At 37.1% G+C, this 17,369-nt stretch overlaps 1 protein-coding gene and 1 pseudogene across 6 annotated transcripts in view; both read left to right on the forward strand.

Moving 5' to 3' along the window:
* Nucleotides 1–17,369, forward strand: part of RHOBTB1 (Rho related BTB domain containing 1) — a 109,189-nt gene that overhangs the window by 77,455 nt on the left and 14,365 nt on the right. For 5 of the 6 annotated variants that reach the window (XM_016127631.2, XM_016127630.2, XM_016127634.2 and 2 more), the window contains 3 exons: nucleotides 11,641–11,826; nucleotides 14,370–15,349; nucleotides 16,983–17,101. In XM_016127631.2, coding sequence (XP_015983117.1) covers nucleotides 11,641–11,826; nucleotides 14,370–15,349; nucleotides 16,983–17,101 — 1,285 coding nt within the window. Of the gene's footprint in view, nucleotides 1–244; nucleotides 310–11,640; nucleotides 11,827–14,369; nucleotides 15,350–16,982; nucleotides 17,102–17,369 lie in introns of all 6 variants that reach the window. The other variant, XM_036222569.1, reaches the window with a different exon arrangement.
* Nucleotides 318–11,623, forward strand: LOC118603839 (annotated as a pseudogene).

Genomic DNA, 17,369 nt, shown 5'->3' on the forward strand with positions numbered 1-17,369 from the left:
TAGTTTCACATTGAAGGCACATATAATCATGAATACATTCCATTTTGAATGCTTGGTTAAGGCCCTTTAAAAAATTCAGGACTATAGTGTTTATGTCTTTGTCTGGGATTGGCTATACTTACGGTTAATGGGGAGAGAAAAAGTCAAAAACAATTAATACGTCTAAATAGTGTTTTGAAGTAGCTCTTACCGTTTGTAGCACATTCTGAACACTGAGCCAGAAATATCATTCTAATGATTTCAGGATGACAAAAAGCCTGTTGGTCAGAGAAACACATCAAAAGGAGGTAGACCAGGACCAGGACTAAGGTGAGACAAATAAGGCATTTACCTTGAGAATAAAATAGAAATAATAATAATTTTTTAAAGATAGGGTCTCTATTACTGATTTTTTATTTCTGCCTCAGGCATAGTTATGGCATTGCTACTATTCCTGACTTTACTTAAAATTTTGGTATTTTGTTCATTATAGATTTTTTTTCATTTTAATTTTTTTTTTTTTTTTAGTATTCATCTGGATTACTGAGTTTGTCAGAGTCCTGTGGAGAGGTGAATTGGCAAAATTTAGACAGTATCTGGGTGATTGTAGAGCAGGTGGTTCTCAGGCCATGCTCTGGTAAACACTGCCATGGAGTTATCCTGATGCTCTTTAATGAACCTCAGCCAAAAGGAAGGAATCTCTTGAAGATTAGAGAGAGACCTTTTGAGTGAAGGAAACTGGGAGAACAGAACACATACTGTGTGTTTCCATTTCTACAAAATTCTAAAAAGTGCAATCTAATCTATAGTAACGGAAAGTAGATCACTGGTTGCCTGGGAAAGAGGTAGAGGGAGGGAGGGATGGATTATAAAAGGACACAAGGAAACTCTGAAGGGATGGAAGTGTTTGTTTTCTTTATTGGGATGATAGTATCGGGGGCGCATACTTGTATCAAAACTAATCATATTGCATACATTAAGTATGCAAAGTTTAGTGTATTTTAATTGTATCTCAATAAAGTTTTTTAAATAGAAATATTTTTATGAGCAATAAAAGTAGTCTATGATATGTGAGAAAATTTGCATGGTAGGCAATATATGTTTTAATTATTTATAAAGCTTAAAGTCAGTTCTCATTGAAAACATAAATAATTTGTGTGAACTTAGCAGGGAAAAAATGGGACCTGATTCTTAAAAAGCAGAATATGGGAAGTGGGGATGGTTCTAGAATCTCCAAGCTGATTATGGGACACTATCTAATTGTCCCAAAATCATGCTGGTTCTCTTTACCCAAAGAAGGAGTCCTCAGATATGGGGATCATAGTCTGATCAAGTGATCTATGTCTTTGGCTGTAGTTATGTTTATATAGTTTTCTAAAATGATACATTTGACCAGGTACCCTGTGATAGCCATAATAGAGAACACCACATTCCATGAAAGTTTTCTGTTTCTTCACCAAATAGTAACAGTTTTGTCTTTTGTAGTTGGTTCATTGTGGAACTGGAGAATGCAGTGGCAACCTCTGGGAGTATACTAATGGTTCTGCTCCATTTGGTACTCAGTCACCCTGGCTGGCAACTGGGTGCAGAGTGGAGCAATCAGGAGTGTCCCCTTACTGGGTTGGTTAGTCAGCTACATGAAGGTGTGAGGCTCCATGATTGGGAGTTTCTCCGAGTGGGTCCCAGCCTGCCTTTCTAGCCTCATCTCTTGCTCCAGGCATAACAAGATATTTATAGTTCCCTGTCCTCTATAGTTTCTAGGCCCACATAGAAATTATGTCCTTAGCTCACCTCTTCTTTACCTACTTAATTACTGTTAACATTCTAAGACTTTTGAACAAGGGTCACAAATTCCCAAAAGTCCTCTTCATATTCTTCTTAGCCTCTCTGTCACCTTCAGAATCCAGGTTAAGTGTCTCTCCTTTATGTTCCCACAGAATACCTCTGCAAATCTCTATTGCAACCATGATCGCATTGTTTAAAAATTGTTCCTTAATCTGTTTCTTCTATTCCCTTTATCCTGTCATTTCTAGTATCTTGAAAATAAGGATTTTGTCTTTATACTCTATGTTTCCAATGCCTAGGCCTGGTACATAGTAGGAGCTTAATAAATGTTAGTTGAAGGGAGTACATGACTCTATCACTTGATCTTATATAAGCCAGGATCTTCTGAGGTATTTACAAGGAAATATTATTATAACTAACTCCAAATTATTTCACTAGGTCGAATTTTTATTTCCGTTTTAAAGTAAGAATAACAAATCATGTACCAACCTGAAGGTGACAAAGATGGAAAACACCGGTGCTTAGCCTCTCTTTAATGAATTAGCAAAGGAAAAGATAAGCTGTGACGCTAGGAGAAAAAGGAGGGAGGCACAGTCAGACACAACCCCAAAATCTCCCTTTTCCCCCCCAAATATTTGGATTTGTAAATTTTTTTTTCGAATACATTGTTTGAATAAGTATTCTTAAACAGAGAATTACTTGTATTAATAGTAACACTTTTCTAACTATAAGTTGTTTCTCCTCTGGGTATCATTTCCAAGATCTTTATAAGAATCATTTTTAAAAATTATTTTATATATGAATATACATTTTAATCCATGAGCCCAAAGATGAGGGCATTAATTAGAATAATCGAAGGTAGATTATTAGTGCTTCGTGCTCATCCAAAACAAATAAACGAACAAAAATACATTATAGACATCTTGGCAGCTGCTCTTGGTCAGGGGCCATCTCGTACCTAAGGCAAGAAGATGGTAGCCACAAAGAAGGCAAAAAAGTCCCTGGAGTCCATCACCTCTAGGCTCCAACTTGTTATGAAGAGTGGAAAGTACATGCTGGAACATAAGCAGACTCTGAAAATTATCAGACAAGGCAAAGCAAAACTGGTCATCCTCACCAGCAATTGCCCAGCCTTGAGAAGATCTGAAATAGAGTACTATGCCATGTTGGCCAAGACTGATGTTCATCACAGCAGTGGCCATAACATAGAATTGGGCACAGCATGTGGAAATATTACAGAGTATGCACACTGGCTATCATTGATCCAGGTGATTCTGATAGCATTAAAAACATGCCAGAACAGACTGGTAGACAGTAAATCATGCAAATTTTTTCTCTAATAAAACTGGCCAGGGCTTATTTAAAAATATATATATATACATTAGACTAAATGCATACAAATAATTCATAAAATTAAAAATGGTGGAAATTTATGGATTCTATACTAACACATTCAAACATAGGATTGCAGTGATGCCAAATCTTCTAAAACACAGAAAATACATCTGTGCCACACTCCTCCTGCTGTCCTACACTGTCCTTCCTGCTCTGAACTGGTACATCTTATATTATACCAGAACACAAAATATCAAAAGATCTGGATTTCCATGCCAGATCCCCCTTTTCCCCAGGCAAAATTATTTTGGGGAAGAAGCAGAGACAAATGAGATGGTAACAGGGCTTATGTGATGATGGGGGTCACTAATGTTCCAGGATCTGGCAGAATGCTGGCTGCTGCCCAAATACTGGTAATATGTGAAAGAGGGTCCTTTTTGGCTCCGCTCAGAAAAGCATTGGTGGACCCAAAAGATGCCACAGCAATATGAATAATGAGGCCACTGAGATGGTAAAGAAAATAAGAAACATGCATTGTTCAGTACGTAAGAAGAAATAGACTGTTGAGTAATTCTGCAGTGTCTTCAGAGGATAATTCTATTATCATCTTTTAGCAATTCCATATTCATAAAGGACATGAGCTGGTAAGCCAAAAGGAAAAGATCTCTTGATGAGAATGTTCTGCCATTCTTATTAGCTGCAGTATACAAGATATGTCCTTAGTGACTTTTGAACCCATATTCATATTTGTCTGACAATAATAATTAGTACTTTGCTATTTACAGAACACTTCTCCAGATATTTTTCATAGTGAACCTTAAAAACAATCCTATCGGTAACTTTTAATATCAGTCAGTCATTAGATTACATGATATTGTACCATCTTATTCTCTCCCCAGAATTCCTCTGCCCCCAGCCTAGAGAGTATAGTCAGAAGGACAAAGTTCTGAATTATAGAAAGATAAAGCAAATTAGCAAATTCTTTCAAACTTATCACATTGGCTATCATTCTATTTTAGTGACTTTTTAAAATTTCGTTTTCATATTGTTGTTTTTTCTTTGTAAGATGGTCTGTGAACTAGAAGGTATTCCCTTAAGCCTTCATTCTGTGTAACTAACTCAGAATTAATCCTGAAAGTAACCTATCTATACCTTTACATTTCCTTTGTCTCTGGAGATAATCTAATTTCTGGAAGAGATCATTAACCCATTATTATTCTGGGATTATGAAAGTATCCCATTAGATTGGGTAAATGGATTTTTTAGATAAATTCAAATATTTAAAAATATGTATTAGCTGGTTAATCTTTGCTGTATACCAGAGATCTTACATGGCTGTCTTTCAGCAATAATTGTCTGAAGAAATACAACAGCTCACGTACTATTTTCATTCATTATTAAAACTCTGACATATCCCCAAACTGGCTTATTTTAGGCCTAAGTTCATTACTTTTAGACTAGAGTCTACAGACATATTTGCATCTATATTTTTTTTATCTTCTAATATCTATAAGGCTTTTTTATTTGATAAACAGTAATTGAAAGGCTCGTTTGTTACAAACACCGTGTTGTATACGATGGGAGAAAAACTGATAGGAACAGAACAAAATCCCTAAAAATGAAACTTATAGTGTAGTGGATAAGACAGCAACATAAACACAAACAACATAAACAATTACAAGTCAACGTGAGAAATGCTGAACTAAAGATGTCAGTACCAGGAATAGGGAAGAAAGAATTGCTCAGGGCGAGTACTCTAGCATCATTCTTGACTCCTTGCATCATATAACATCCTTAGTGATATACCACACCTGGTCCATCAGCAAATCCTGTTGGTTCTACCTTCCATCTATCTCTATCTATCTATCTATCTATCTATCTATCTATCTATCTATCTATCTATCACCTATCTATCCATCTATAGAATGCTGCCACTTCTTAACATCTGCTCCCAAGATTATTACCTTTTCATTGGTCCCCTCCTTCTACCTTATCCCGTCTAACTATCCTCCCCCCACTACCATTTAGTCAGTTCTCATTATAGCAGTGGGCGATCCTCTTAAAAACATAAATTATATCATGTCATTCTGCTCAAACACCCCTAATGATCTATCAATTCTCTGGAAGTAAGACACCCCCGAGGGCCTTCCTACCTGCCCAGCACTGCCCCTCTGAGATCAGCTCCAGCTGTTTTCCCTCCTCGCCCTCCGGGAAGCATCTCGGGCATGCTCCTGCAGGCCTTTGCTCTAGCTCTTTCCTTTTCCACTGTATTCTTCCCCAGGATATCATCAAGTTAGCTCCCTCACTTCCTTCAGGCCTTTACTGAGATGTTACCCTCTCAGTAAGGTCCTCCCCAGCCATATTTCAATGGCAGTTTCTCCCTAATATTTCTGTCCTCCTTTCTGCTTTATTTCCTGTTTAGCACTTGCCACTACCTAGCATACTACACGTTTTGCATATTTTTCTTGCTCATAGTCTCTGTTTTCCACTAGAATATGAGCTCGATAAGGATAAGCGCAATGAGGACAGTGATTTGTGTCTTTAACTCATTGCTGTATCCCCAACATCTAGAAGAACGTCTAATACACAGTAGGTTATCAGTTAATATTTCTGGAAGAAATGATTGAATAATTGCTTATGATATTGGATAAGTGACTTAACAAGTCCTTGTACTTTTATCCATTTGAAAAGGATTGTTAAGAGGCCTGGGTTAAACTCCCTTTCTTACTGTGGTAGAATGATCTTCCTGGTTTACAGTTTTATTTTAGAAGTCAGGGAGGTTAATCCCAGAGACCTCCTATCTGACATTCTAGCTGACATAGAGGCTTTTTTATATATTTACAAGTTGTCTTGCTCTCAGGGGAAAATATTAACAGTGTAGGAAGGAAGTTCCTCAGTCATTAAGCTTCAAGGAAAGCCAAAGAGAAATGAGAATGAGAGGTGGAGTAAGTAAGGAATTTATTGCTACAACTTCACCTTCTCCTGTTCAGCAAACCTTCTTTATGTCAGCGCTTCTTGCTTTCATTGACCAGGAGTTAAATGAGATTGCTTATGCTATTTCTTCTAACAAATTACTTGTGCTTCACCCAATTTCATATGCATTCAACTTTTTCTGACAGCGTGGGGTGTAAGAATATACTAAAAGGAGAGCAGATTGCTACATACAGAAAACAGAATTTAAAGTGAAAAGTAGCTGATTTCCATTGGATGGTAATTAACAACCTTCTAGGGTAGGGGCATTGCCCTCCGTGATATTTGCACTGTGATGGTAGGACAAACCATTTTAAAGACTCGAGTGTTATCTGTCTTAGGGTTTGGTGGCATTGGTGGGGTGTGGCTATGGCTTTCCTGCACTTCAGAGCATTCATTGCTTTGGTCTCGTTTTGGGAGGGTGGGGGAAGACTGGTTTAATGTTGCTTCCTACTAAACATGCAGTTATGGGCTTGGAAGAAATAGTTACGCATGCTAATCAGTCCCAAATCTGAATATATTTCAGGGTGTTTTCACAGTTTTCCCTACATAACATCTGTACTTAAGAAGCCTCACTGCTATTGGTAAAGTATTGACTTGATTTCTCTGCTCACATTCAGGGCGCTGCATGGTTCTGCCCTGCTCTCCGCAGACCCCCTGCCAGGTGCTCCCCTGCAGGCCTCTCCATCTTCCATGAGTTTGAGCTTACACAGCCATTCGTCTGCAGGTGGTTGTGTTCACCATCACTGACAACTCCCTCTGCATCTCATACACTCCAGGCTGCTCCCCTACTAAAATTTTCCAAAGCCACACATTACACATTTTTTGTCTCTGCCATGCTCCCAGCTGTTTTGTGCTGTTTTGGTCTGTTTGTTTGCATAGCGCTGTCAGACTACATGAATGAAAGGTGTGTTGTTGACACGAATGGTTTTGAAAATGTTTCTGTAAAGAGCCTACCTTGGTTATTGTGGGGGAGAAGGAAGCTTGAAGCCCCAAAGGTGGCAGTCAGGGACTCCTACTTGAATGTTTGTACATTGACAAGAAAATGAACCAATTAAAATGTGATCATGACCTCTACCTATGTAAAGAAGATGAGAGTCTCTATTAAAAATTAATAATAATAATAATAATAATAGGCAGTAGTGATATATAAAGAGGTGAGATCCCATCATAGAACAAAAGACAAAAGTTTATTTAAAAGATCTTCCAAGCAAGACTCAGGTTAATATAATTGTTAGCTTACTCTTAGTCACCAAGTGTTAATCAGCAAGAGGCTCAACCAGATTTGGCACATTAGAGAAGAGCATTTGGATGTCCCATTCACAGCTATCTGGAAGACTAAATGGAATCCACTATCCTTCACATTGCCCATCAAATTGGCCTGATCTTAGCTCTAAGGTAAAGAATAATTTAGAAAATGTTTTTTCACTTACCCGGATAAGAAAACCTAAGGCCTGCCACTCATTACCTGGACAGTGGTGGCAAAATAGACTAGAAAAGGGAAAAAAGACTAAAAGGTCAGCATTTTTATGATAGGAAAGAACTTAGAAAATTCATTCTGAACAACCAGTTTTTGATACTGATTTTCTACCCTGTTTCAACCACTTCTTCAAAAGATGAGCTTGTTATTTCAGATGAGAAAAGCAGTTTAGCTTCTGGTTCCTTCCTTGATCTTTTCCTATCAAGTTTACCATATTTGATTGTAGATATTATAAAGACAGGCCTTGAGAACACGTGTCACATTTGCTGTTTAAACTCTAGCCCTGGCCAAGATACGTGGGTAAATGTACTTATTTCAGATTTTTTTTTTCTTTAATTCTCAAAAAAAAAAAAAAAATATTGGTCCCAACTTTGCATGCACTCCTTTAGTTATCCAAATATCTTTGCCAAATTTTTCACATGCTATCTTTGGCCAGTGTTCTTCTTAAAAGATAACTGAAAAAATATGCTCTTTTGTTTGTTTAATATCTGAATGAAAAACTGATACAACTAAAGTTAGCTTTATCAGCTCAAGCATTTTTGGATTACTAGGTCTCTCTCTGATCCTCTCCCCACCTCATACCCATTCCATGAAACTGAAGATTCATAGTTGTTTCAACACATAGTTTTACTTTGGATTGTTTGTAACTTAACTAGTCAAAACATTATTTTATGAGCATTATTTAATGGGTTAGTACCCTAGTGAAACTTTTATATTGATATTTCCTCTTAGGAACAAGAAGTCACATTTTCTCCAAAAAATAAACATTTATAGGCAAATAGCTGAGACTATACACTCTTAAATCCTTTGTAATCCTGACTTTCTTTAATACAGCCACTTGGCCTAGTCAAAAAAAAAATTCTTTTTCTAAACCTTTTCCTACCCCTTCTCAGTCTTCAAGGTACGGAGCTTAGAGTTTTGTCTGTTCTGCGCTTTGACTCTGCACTCTCAAGTTCTTGTGCTTTCTACTCCAAATATATGTAGGACTCCATTTAAATCCTATCAGTTTCTTTTTACAACTGAAATAGGAACCATGAGGTCATTTCTAGGCTAAACCTACTCCCTAATTGAGAATATCCTCATCACACCTTCCCCTCCCAATTATTTTTAAACTCATCTCTTCGAAGTAAAATAAAATAAAATAAAATAAGTGTAACAGAGCCATAGAAGTAAAGATGCTAGAAGTTGCCTTTTTCTTTTTATCTTTTGTAGGAATGGCATTTTTAAACATGAACTTGTGTCAGACATTGAACAGTCTACACAGGAATGAATGTTTTGATTAAAAGTTATTTAATATCTCTAGTTCTTTGGAATTTTGCCTAAAGCTGGAGATATTCTTAGCTGTAGGTTTTGTGCCTTCTTTGGCTAGATAGAAAAATGGCTCAAAATCTAGAGGGAATAAATGGCATTCTCAAAAATGTTACTTGATTTGTATAGGTGTTTATGTCACAGAGGATACTGATGTGTTGAGAATTAAGGATTAAGAAAAATAAGGAAGAATCTGTCAAAGCAGCATCTTTCTATGGGCCCTATCACCACATCCACTGACTCTCAGCTTTTCAGTTAAAATCAGGCTTGGGGTACGACATTCATGTGACAGTCCTAAAGAATAAGATTCTGTATCATCTGTACACAGTGTTTTCTTAACTTGCACTTATATTTAGATCAATAAGGGTTAAACCAAATATATTTGAGCAAATATGATATTTTTTAACTGCTTTCAATTAAAGACAGGCCTTGGGGATAGATTCTCATAGCACCAAAATGTTCATTAAAAAAGAAAAAAGTAATAACTTTATTCCAAGGATACAAATAGAATTTTGACTCGGCAAGCTATTTTAGCTTCAGAGGTAGTGTTGCTTTCAGTATAATATCTTCTCTTTATCATTCTGTTGAGGCAAAATATTTACAGAGCACTGAATTATTTTTCTAGCTTTCCAACAGCATTTCATACATTGAGATATTGATGTGACATAGTTAGAATTTGGGCCCTCCGGACCTGTACTGTGTGTTGGCATTGTGCTACTACTATCAGGAGATTCCATTTTTTCCAGTCCCCAAGGTCCTGTCTGTACTTGTTTACAGGTCATCTGGAGAGTAACTAGTATGTGTTCAGTGGCATGAGTGTTATCATGGTTACCTTGGCAACTGAGCTAGCTCTGATTTCAAAACATCACATGCTGTATCATAAAATTAGATAACGGAATTGACATTTAGCTACATGTCTGTCATATAAATTAAGCTCTGCGAATGACTTCCTTTATAGCCTTGTGCCTTAATATGGAAATAGAAGGCACCAATTAGAACAGTTTTATCCAAATACATACTATTCCACTTTTAGGTGCTGAATACATTTCCTCAATCCTTTCTTCATAATATTGAACCTCAGATAGTGCCATGTTATTCTCACTGTGCCAAAATTCTTGGTGGCTTTATTTTATGATCGAGACAGAACTTACAGCAGAGCTGCATCAGATATCCTATATAAATAGGATTATGAATAATAGAAAACTCAGCTCCTAAAAAATGTAAAATTCAAAGCATTCTTGGCTCTGCCGGGTACTCTTATTTATGCTGATTAGAAGTAAGACTTTGCACAGAATATTCACCAAGACAAGACAGGCTTCCCTTTCATTTATATATTTATGCATATTTTTACACATATTATATTTTTCAGTATTCAAGAATCTTTGATAATATCTTTATTTCAGGGACATATTAAACATGCAGATTAATATATTCATCTACTTTGAGTCCTAGGTCCTCTTTTATGATTTGTAAATATCTCAGTCTCAGGATTTTCCCTTCTGTTTGCCGTGGACTGGTGCTTTTAAAAAAAATTTTATATATAAATTTAAAGACTCAACTTGTAAATTACATTTAATGTAAGCACACTGCAGTTTTCTGCATTGCAAATGATTATTTTTAGAAATTTTATCGTTGCCTGGATATATTTGTTTGTCTTCATTGATATGTAGGGGGAAAAGCTCATTAATGATTTAAAAAGGTGTTTTGATTCATTGACTTGATTCTTCTCATTACATAAACAATAAAGGCAATAAATTAACATCTAATAAAATTGTAAGAGTTTATTTCTGAATTTAGCTGTAAGATAGTCTCGAATTTTTGGATAAAACTTTTTCTAGTCTTTACACTCTTCTGCCTCAACATTTTCAAAGACATCATTCAGTATATTTTAACCTAGAATGATGATGGTTTATAATTCTTATTAAAGATTCCTTTTAGCAGCTATCTGTCAAACATCATAATTGAACAACAGTTTTGTAAAACAGTTCTTTGGCTTCTGGAATGGTAAGTTATATAAAAATGGAAGCTCTTTATGTCAAAATTGACTATAAAGCAATTTTTCTTTTCTCCATATACCCCATATGTGTCATAAATAACTTTGAGAAATCTGCTTCCAACATTTTCTCATCTGATTAGCCATCCATCTAACTCTTGCTAGTTTTATGTTAAATATACTTACTACCTTCTTGCCTTATTCCTAGTAAAGAGTCAAAATTCCTGCTCATTCAGAAACAAATAAGTGGTTGTGCTCTCTACATGTGTGCTTAAATGAGAAGAAGGGTAGAAATCCTTCTGTGTATTTGCTGACCTTGTACGGCAAATACCTGTCACATTTTCAGTAATGTTGAAATGTTTGCTTTATCTCATTGAGTTGAATCATCATCACCTTTATGTTTAAATGAGTAAAAGATAGTTTGTATTCTCTTCTTTTATCTTGAAACTATTTCTTGTGTGATGAACAGAAATAGTTCAGCATGTTGTGATTCCAGGACTGAGTCAAGTTTGCATAACCATCAATACTGTAAATAACTTCATTGGAAACTTTTCAACGTATAGGCATTCTGCAGTGCAATATGGAAACGAACTCAAGCTGTGTTGATGCTGAAATGTGGGAGCTTATCAGGCTGTTTGCATGACTCTGAGATATATTTTAATGTTTGGTCTTTTTGTTCTAATTGTGACATGATAATTAGCATTAGATGGATAGGAGAGGGGAGGAACCATAATAATAAAAGGAAAAAGATTAAAAGATGATATAGACTTTTTGTGTGATTTCCTTTTAGGTCTGATGTTGTGGTCCTCTGTTTTTCGATCGCTAATCCCAATTCCCTAAATCACGTGAAAACCATGTGGTATCAGGAAATAAAGCACTTTTGCCCTCGTACGCCTGTTGTCCTGGTTGGCTGCCAGCTAGATCTCCGTTATGCTGATCTTGAAGCTGTTAATCGAGCCAGACGCCCTTTAGCAAGGTAAGCCAAGGGACTCAGTGTTTTTTTTCTGCGCTGGCCAAATTAAAATTTAGAGGTAGCTGATGTCTCTAGAGCCTAGGGTTCTGTTCTGTAGTGGTACTGGGACCCCATCAGCCAACCATACACTTTCAATTAGCTTATTCATCATGAGAGGGTATGTCCTGAACCCTTCTCACGGTCACCATCACCTCTTAGGTAGAAATTCATTTTTCTAAATGGTCACCTAGTACTTGAAGTGAATTCTCTAATTATGACGTCGTGTGTGGAAAACTACTTTGAAATGTGTAAAGTATTAGATAAAATGTTAGCTACTCCTAATGTCATTCTTGAAGTTATGATTATAATAATAAAGTTAGTATTTAGAGCAGTCTGTCATAATATTTGGTCCCAGGAACATTAGGTTCATACAAATACACAAATCCAACTGTTTTTAATCTTCTCAGTTTCATTAATCCAATGTCTGAGAGTATTTCATTCCCAAGATTACAGTGTCTAGATTTTTAATATCATATGGACCTATAGTTGCCAAACAACTACTCTGCTTTTTTTAAATGTCTCTAGTGGTTATATTTTTAAAGTGTCACAAGTTTAAAAATCAACTCCAAAGATGATTTTTTTTTTCACCCTGTATAATTTGCAGAAACCAAAGGGGGACAGGGGGACAAATAAGACTTTTTAAAAAACCTATACTCCCTCAATATTCCCTTTATAAAAATAATTTTATATATATGTTACATGTTTAAGTGCTTTTTTTTTTTTTTTTTTTTTTTTTTTTTTTACTGGAGAGCATAGCTTTTTCCAAAATACTAATCTTAATACTTTCCTTCATTGTTTGCTATTGGCTTGTTACAAAATTTCATATGGACACAACTTTTATGCTCTTACAGCACAAGTAAATGGTACTTTGTTTCATAAAGAGGTGGTATTTTTCAAGTCAGTCTCAGAAACAAGAAGCACAAAATGCCCACAGGAGCAAACCTGGAAGTTAAACCTTCTTCTCTATATTTTCCTTCTGCCTTTTTAAAACCCTAGATTTTCCTGTTTTCAATCCAGGTCTTCAAATCTAAATTCTACCCAGTATTATCTTATTTCTCATAAAACCAGTACATGTCACACACATTACCTTTGGTCATGAAAACCAAATATTTGTTTAGAAAGATCAGTTCCTGAGAATATGTCTCAGAATCAAGTATGCATTTGTGAAGAGGGTGAACAACAGATCACATCTTGCCTATGTTCCAGAATTCATCTGTGTCTTTACCATGATTGTTTTTTAATCACCGCACAATTCTGCTTATACTGCTTCCAAATGTTTGGCCTCCCTGGGTTTGATTAGATTGTAAATCGGCCTTGTGTGCCAGCCTAAAGGATGTAGACTTTATTCCATGAGTTTTGTGGAACCAGAGGACTTTTTTTTTTTTTTTTTTGGTAAGAATAGCAGCTAAGTCACACTTGTGTTATGTAAGGAGTTTTCATGCAGCAGTGAGAACTGTAGGCAATAATGTGGAAAGCCTAAAGAAAGACCAGTAAAGAGGCTAATGCACTAGTCCAAACAAAAGATGATAAGGTCTTGACTTAAGAAAGTGAAAGAGAAGGGGGATGATGTGAAAGAAGATTCACAAATCTAATAGAGAAGATTTAACAAGCTGTTGCATGTGTACCATTTGACTAGTCTAAAACTAAGAAGTTTTAGAGTCTAATCGCTTAGTAGAGGTTTCTCAGCAACTTGCAAATGTGACCTTAGGCAAACCCTTTAAACCAGGGGTCCCCAACCCTTGGGCCATGAACTGGTACTGGTCTGTGGCCTGTTAAGAACCAGACCACCCAGCAGGAGGTGAGTGGCCAGCCAGCAAGTGAAGCTTCACCTGTATTGCAGCCACTCCCCAGCGCTAGCATCACCGCCTCACCTCCATCTCAGATTATCAGGCATTTAGACTCTTATAGGAACACTGATCCCTGATGCCAAAAAGGTTGGGGACCCCTGCTTTAAACTCTTCCTCAGTTTCTTCAGAATGTTGAATGAAAATAATACCAATAGGGTTACTGTGAGGTTCAAATGAGAAACTGAATATGGATTCATTTTAAAGCTATAAAGCAAAATTTAAGTATAAGATGATGATGATGAAGATGAGGGTGTCGTTAACTATAACAGCTAACATTTGTGAAGCATAATGGGCTAGGTACTATGCTAAGCATATTATTTCATTTAAACCTCTCAATGGTTAAGATGTAGGTACTCATTATTGCTATTCCTCTTTAATAGATGGGAGAACCGGGGCTTAAAGAGGTTAAGTAACTTGCCCAGGATCAAATAGCTAGTAAATGGCTGATACCTGTGGTTACTATTGAAGGCATTTTTTCCCCCTGCAGTCATTAAGTCCTTTATATTTGAAAGATTTGAGGTTGGTAGATTGTTCAAGAGCCTTATTAAAAGCCTGAATAGGATTTTAAATGTATAATTTAATTAGGTGCTTAGATAGACCTCGATTGCCACTTTTTTCCTAAAATAAGGCCAATAATAACTTTTTAAATATTAATTTCAGGCCCATAAAGAGAGGGGATATTCTGCCCCCTGAAAAAGGCCGAGAGGTTGCAAAGGAACTTGGCATACCATACTATGAAACGAGCGTATTCGACCAGTTTGGAATCAAGGATGTGTTTGACAATGCGATCCGAGCAGCATTAATTTCCCGCCGGCACCTGCAGTTCTGGAAATCCCACTTAAAGAAAGTTCAGAAACCTTTACTTCAGGCACCATTCCTACCTCCAAAAGCCCCTCCGCCGGTCATCAAAGTTCCAGAGTGTCCTTCCTCGGGGACGAATGAAGCTGCCTGTTTACTGGACAGTCCTCTGTGCGCCGACGTCCTGTTTGTCCTTCAGGACCAGGAGCACATCTTTGCACACCGAATTTACCTCGCTACCTCCTCTTCTAAATTTTATGATCTTTTTTTAATGGAATGTGAAGAAACCCCAAATTGGAACGAAGGAGCTTGTGAGAAGGAGAGGCAAAGCAGGGATTTCCAGGGACAGGCACTGAGCGTTGACTCAGAAGAGGAAAGGGAGGGGGGCACCCCAAGGATGCCTCAGGCCGATGGGTGGGAGTCCTTGAGCCAGAACCCATCCCAGAAGGAGACTCTGGAGCTGGAAGCCGAGGGCTTGGATCCAGGGATTCAGACTTTGTCAGGATGGAGTAAGGGCTTCATTGACATGCACAAGGAAATGCAGGTCAATCCTGTCTCAAAGCGTATGGGCCCCATGACTGTGGTCAGAATGGATGCATCGGTCCAGCCAGGCCCTTTCCGGACCCTGCTGCAATTTCTCTATACGGGGCAACTGGATGAAAAGGAAAAGGATTTGGTGGGCCTGGCTCAGATCGCAGAGATCCTGGAGATGTTCGATTTGAGGATGATGGTGGAAAACATCATGAACAAAGAAGCCTTCATGAACCAGGAGATCACGAAAGCATTTCACGTTAGGAAGGCCAATCGGATAAAAGAGTGCCTCAGCAAGGGGACGTTCTCAGGTGAGCGGATCCAGTGGCCAAGTCCTGGATACATTTTGTAGTGTTGTATCAAACATGAGCCAGGCATGAGCAGGGGAAAGGATAACTGCCACTAATACGTATAAGTACTTATTTTTCCCATGTACCTAAGTTACATGTAATTATTTAATTCCCATCAGACTTAAGGGCTAAATATTATCTGTTTTATAGATAGGGAAACTGAGGGACAGAGAGGTTAGGTAACTTGTCCACGGTTACACAAGTAGTAAATGGTAGGGTCAGGATTTGAACCCATGCTGTTCCCTAAAGTGCCATGGTATCACAATGCTTCCAAGGGCAGGTCAGGTTAGCTCTGAGCCTGAGCCAGTCAGCTAGATGCTTACAATTCCCCTTCAGGATCCCTTCCCTGACCATGTCTGTACTCTGCTGACCTTTCAGCACTTACCCATGACAAAAATCAGTGACCTCAGGTCCTGACACCGCTAAAATCCTTGAGGCAATTTTGGTGACTCTCTATCTTCCCTTTAGGGGTGCTTTATCTCTTCCTACCCTCTCTCCTTTTCTGTTCTCACACGCCTTTCTATATTTTTCTTGTTTATTCTTTATCTTTCATAACTATGCCAGAAGTTGCCCACAGCATCCTTATATAATTGCTTGAACACACTGGTGGGCTGTATCCAAGATGGGGTACAGACTCATGCTTGTACTTTACACACTTATACTATTTTCATTCTAAAGTTGTCCTTTGGGTATAGATGTGTGTGTGATTATAAAAATTTGGCTTCCTGACTTCTGTTTATATGGATACTTCTATTTTTATCTTTATCTTTCAAAATGCTTCTCATGGTAATGTACATTTAGTAAGTGGTTACTGAGTCTGTTCACAAATTTTAAAGCTTATAAATAATATTTACTCTAAACATTGACCATAATGGTGTAGAAGCAGTTTTGAAAGTTAATGAAAAAAGTTCCAAACCTAAAGCAAATTAAACAGTGGACCTTAAGTTGATGGAATCACCCTCTCCTTACTATAGAAGCATAATGACCAAATACAGTGTAGAAGCCTCAATTGAATTATGTTTAAGGAAAAAAATGGCTATAAAATACAGTTTAGGGATAATTAGAAATTTTTAAAAATGAATTAGGTAGTAAATGATATTATGGAATTATTGTTAATATTCTTAGGAGCAATAATGGTATGGTTATCTAGGAACAGGTTCTTATTTTTAGAAAACTTTTAATAGTTAGGAATGAAGTATAATGTTATCTGTTAAAAAAAGTCTACACATATATAAAAATGTATATATACACATATAGCTAAAGCAAACATGGTAACATATTAACAATGTGATAAATGAGTTATCATTGTAGTATTCTTTCTCCTGTTCTGTAAATTTGAAATTGTTTATAAAAGGGAGGAAAAAAATTATTCCTTTCCTTTATGTTACTTTATGGTTCAGAGAATTGGTGTTGCGACCCTGTGTGTAATTTCAAATGCTTACTCCTTAATCCTTGGATGTGCCACAGGTGAGAGCTGACCCAAAATCAGTAAGTAAAGATATAGTAGAAAAAGTACAAGAGATGTAAATTGATGAACATGGATGAAATCTCAGCAAGGCTGGCTCATGGTGGTGTTTTCTCAATCCTTGGGCAGATGTGACATTTAAATTGGATGATGGAGCCATCAGTGCCCACAAACCGCTGCTGATCTGTAGCTGCAAGTGGATGGCTGCCATGTTCGGGGGGTCATTTGTGGAAAGCACCAACAGTGAGGTACGTGCTTTCTAAAAAGCCTAAGTGGTATCTTTATGAATGTGCGTGTGTATTTGTATAAAGCATTTTACTAGCCAGATGGCTCTAATGTTTTAACTACTTCCATGAAATAGTTCCTTAGGCAGTGCTTGAGTGTCTGGTCACCCTCTTCTTAATTCTGCATTTATAAGGAACCATCGTTTATTATTCACCTGTTATGTGTGAGCACCTAAGCACTTTACATGTAGTGTATACTTCCATCCCACAGCTCTCCTGCTACCTAAAAACA

The sequence above is a fragment of the Rousettus aegyptiacus genome, unplaced genomic scaffold, assembly GCF_014176215.1.
Source record: "Rousettus aegyptiacus isolate mRouAeg1 unplaced genomic scaffold, mRouAeg1.p scaffold_m13_p_6, whole genome shotgun sequence".
In the NCBI taxonomy this organism is placed as follows: Eukaryota; Metazoa; Chordata; class Mammalia; order Chiroptera; family Pteropodidae; genus Rousettus; species Rousettus aegyptiacus.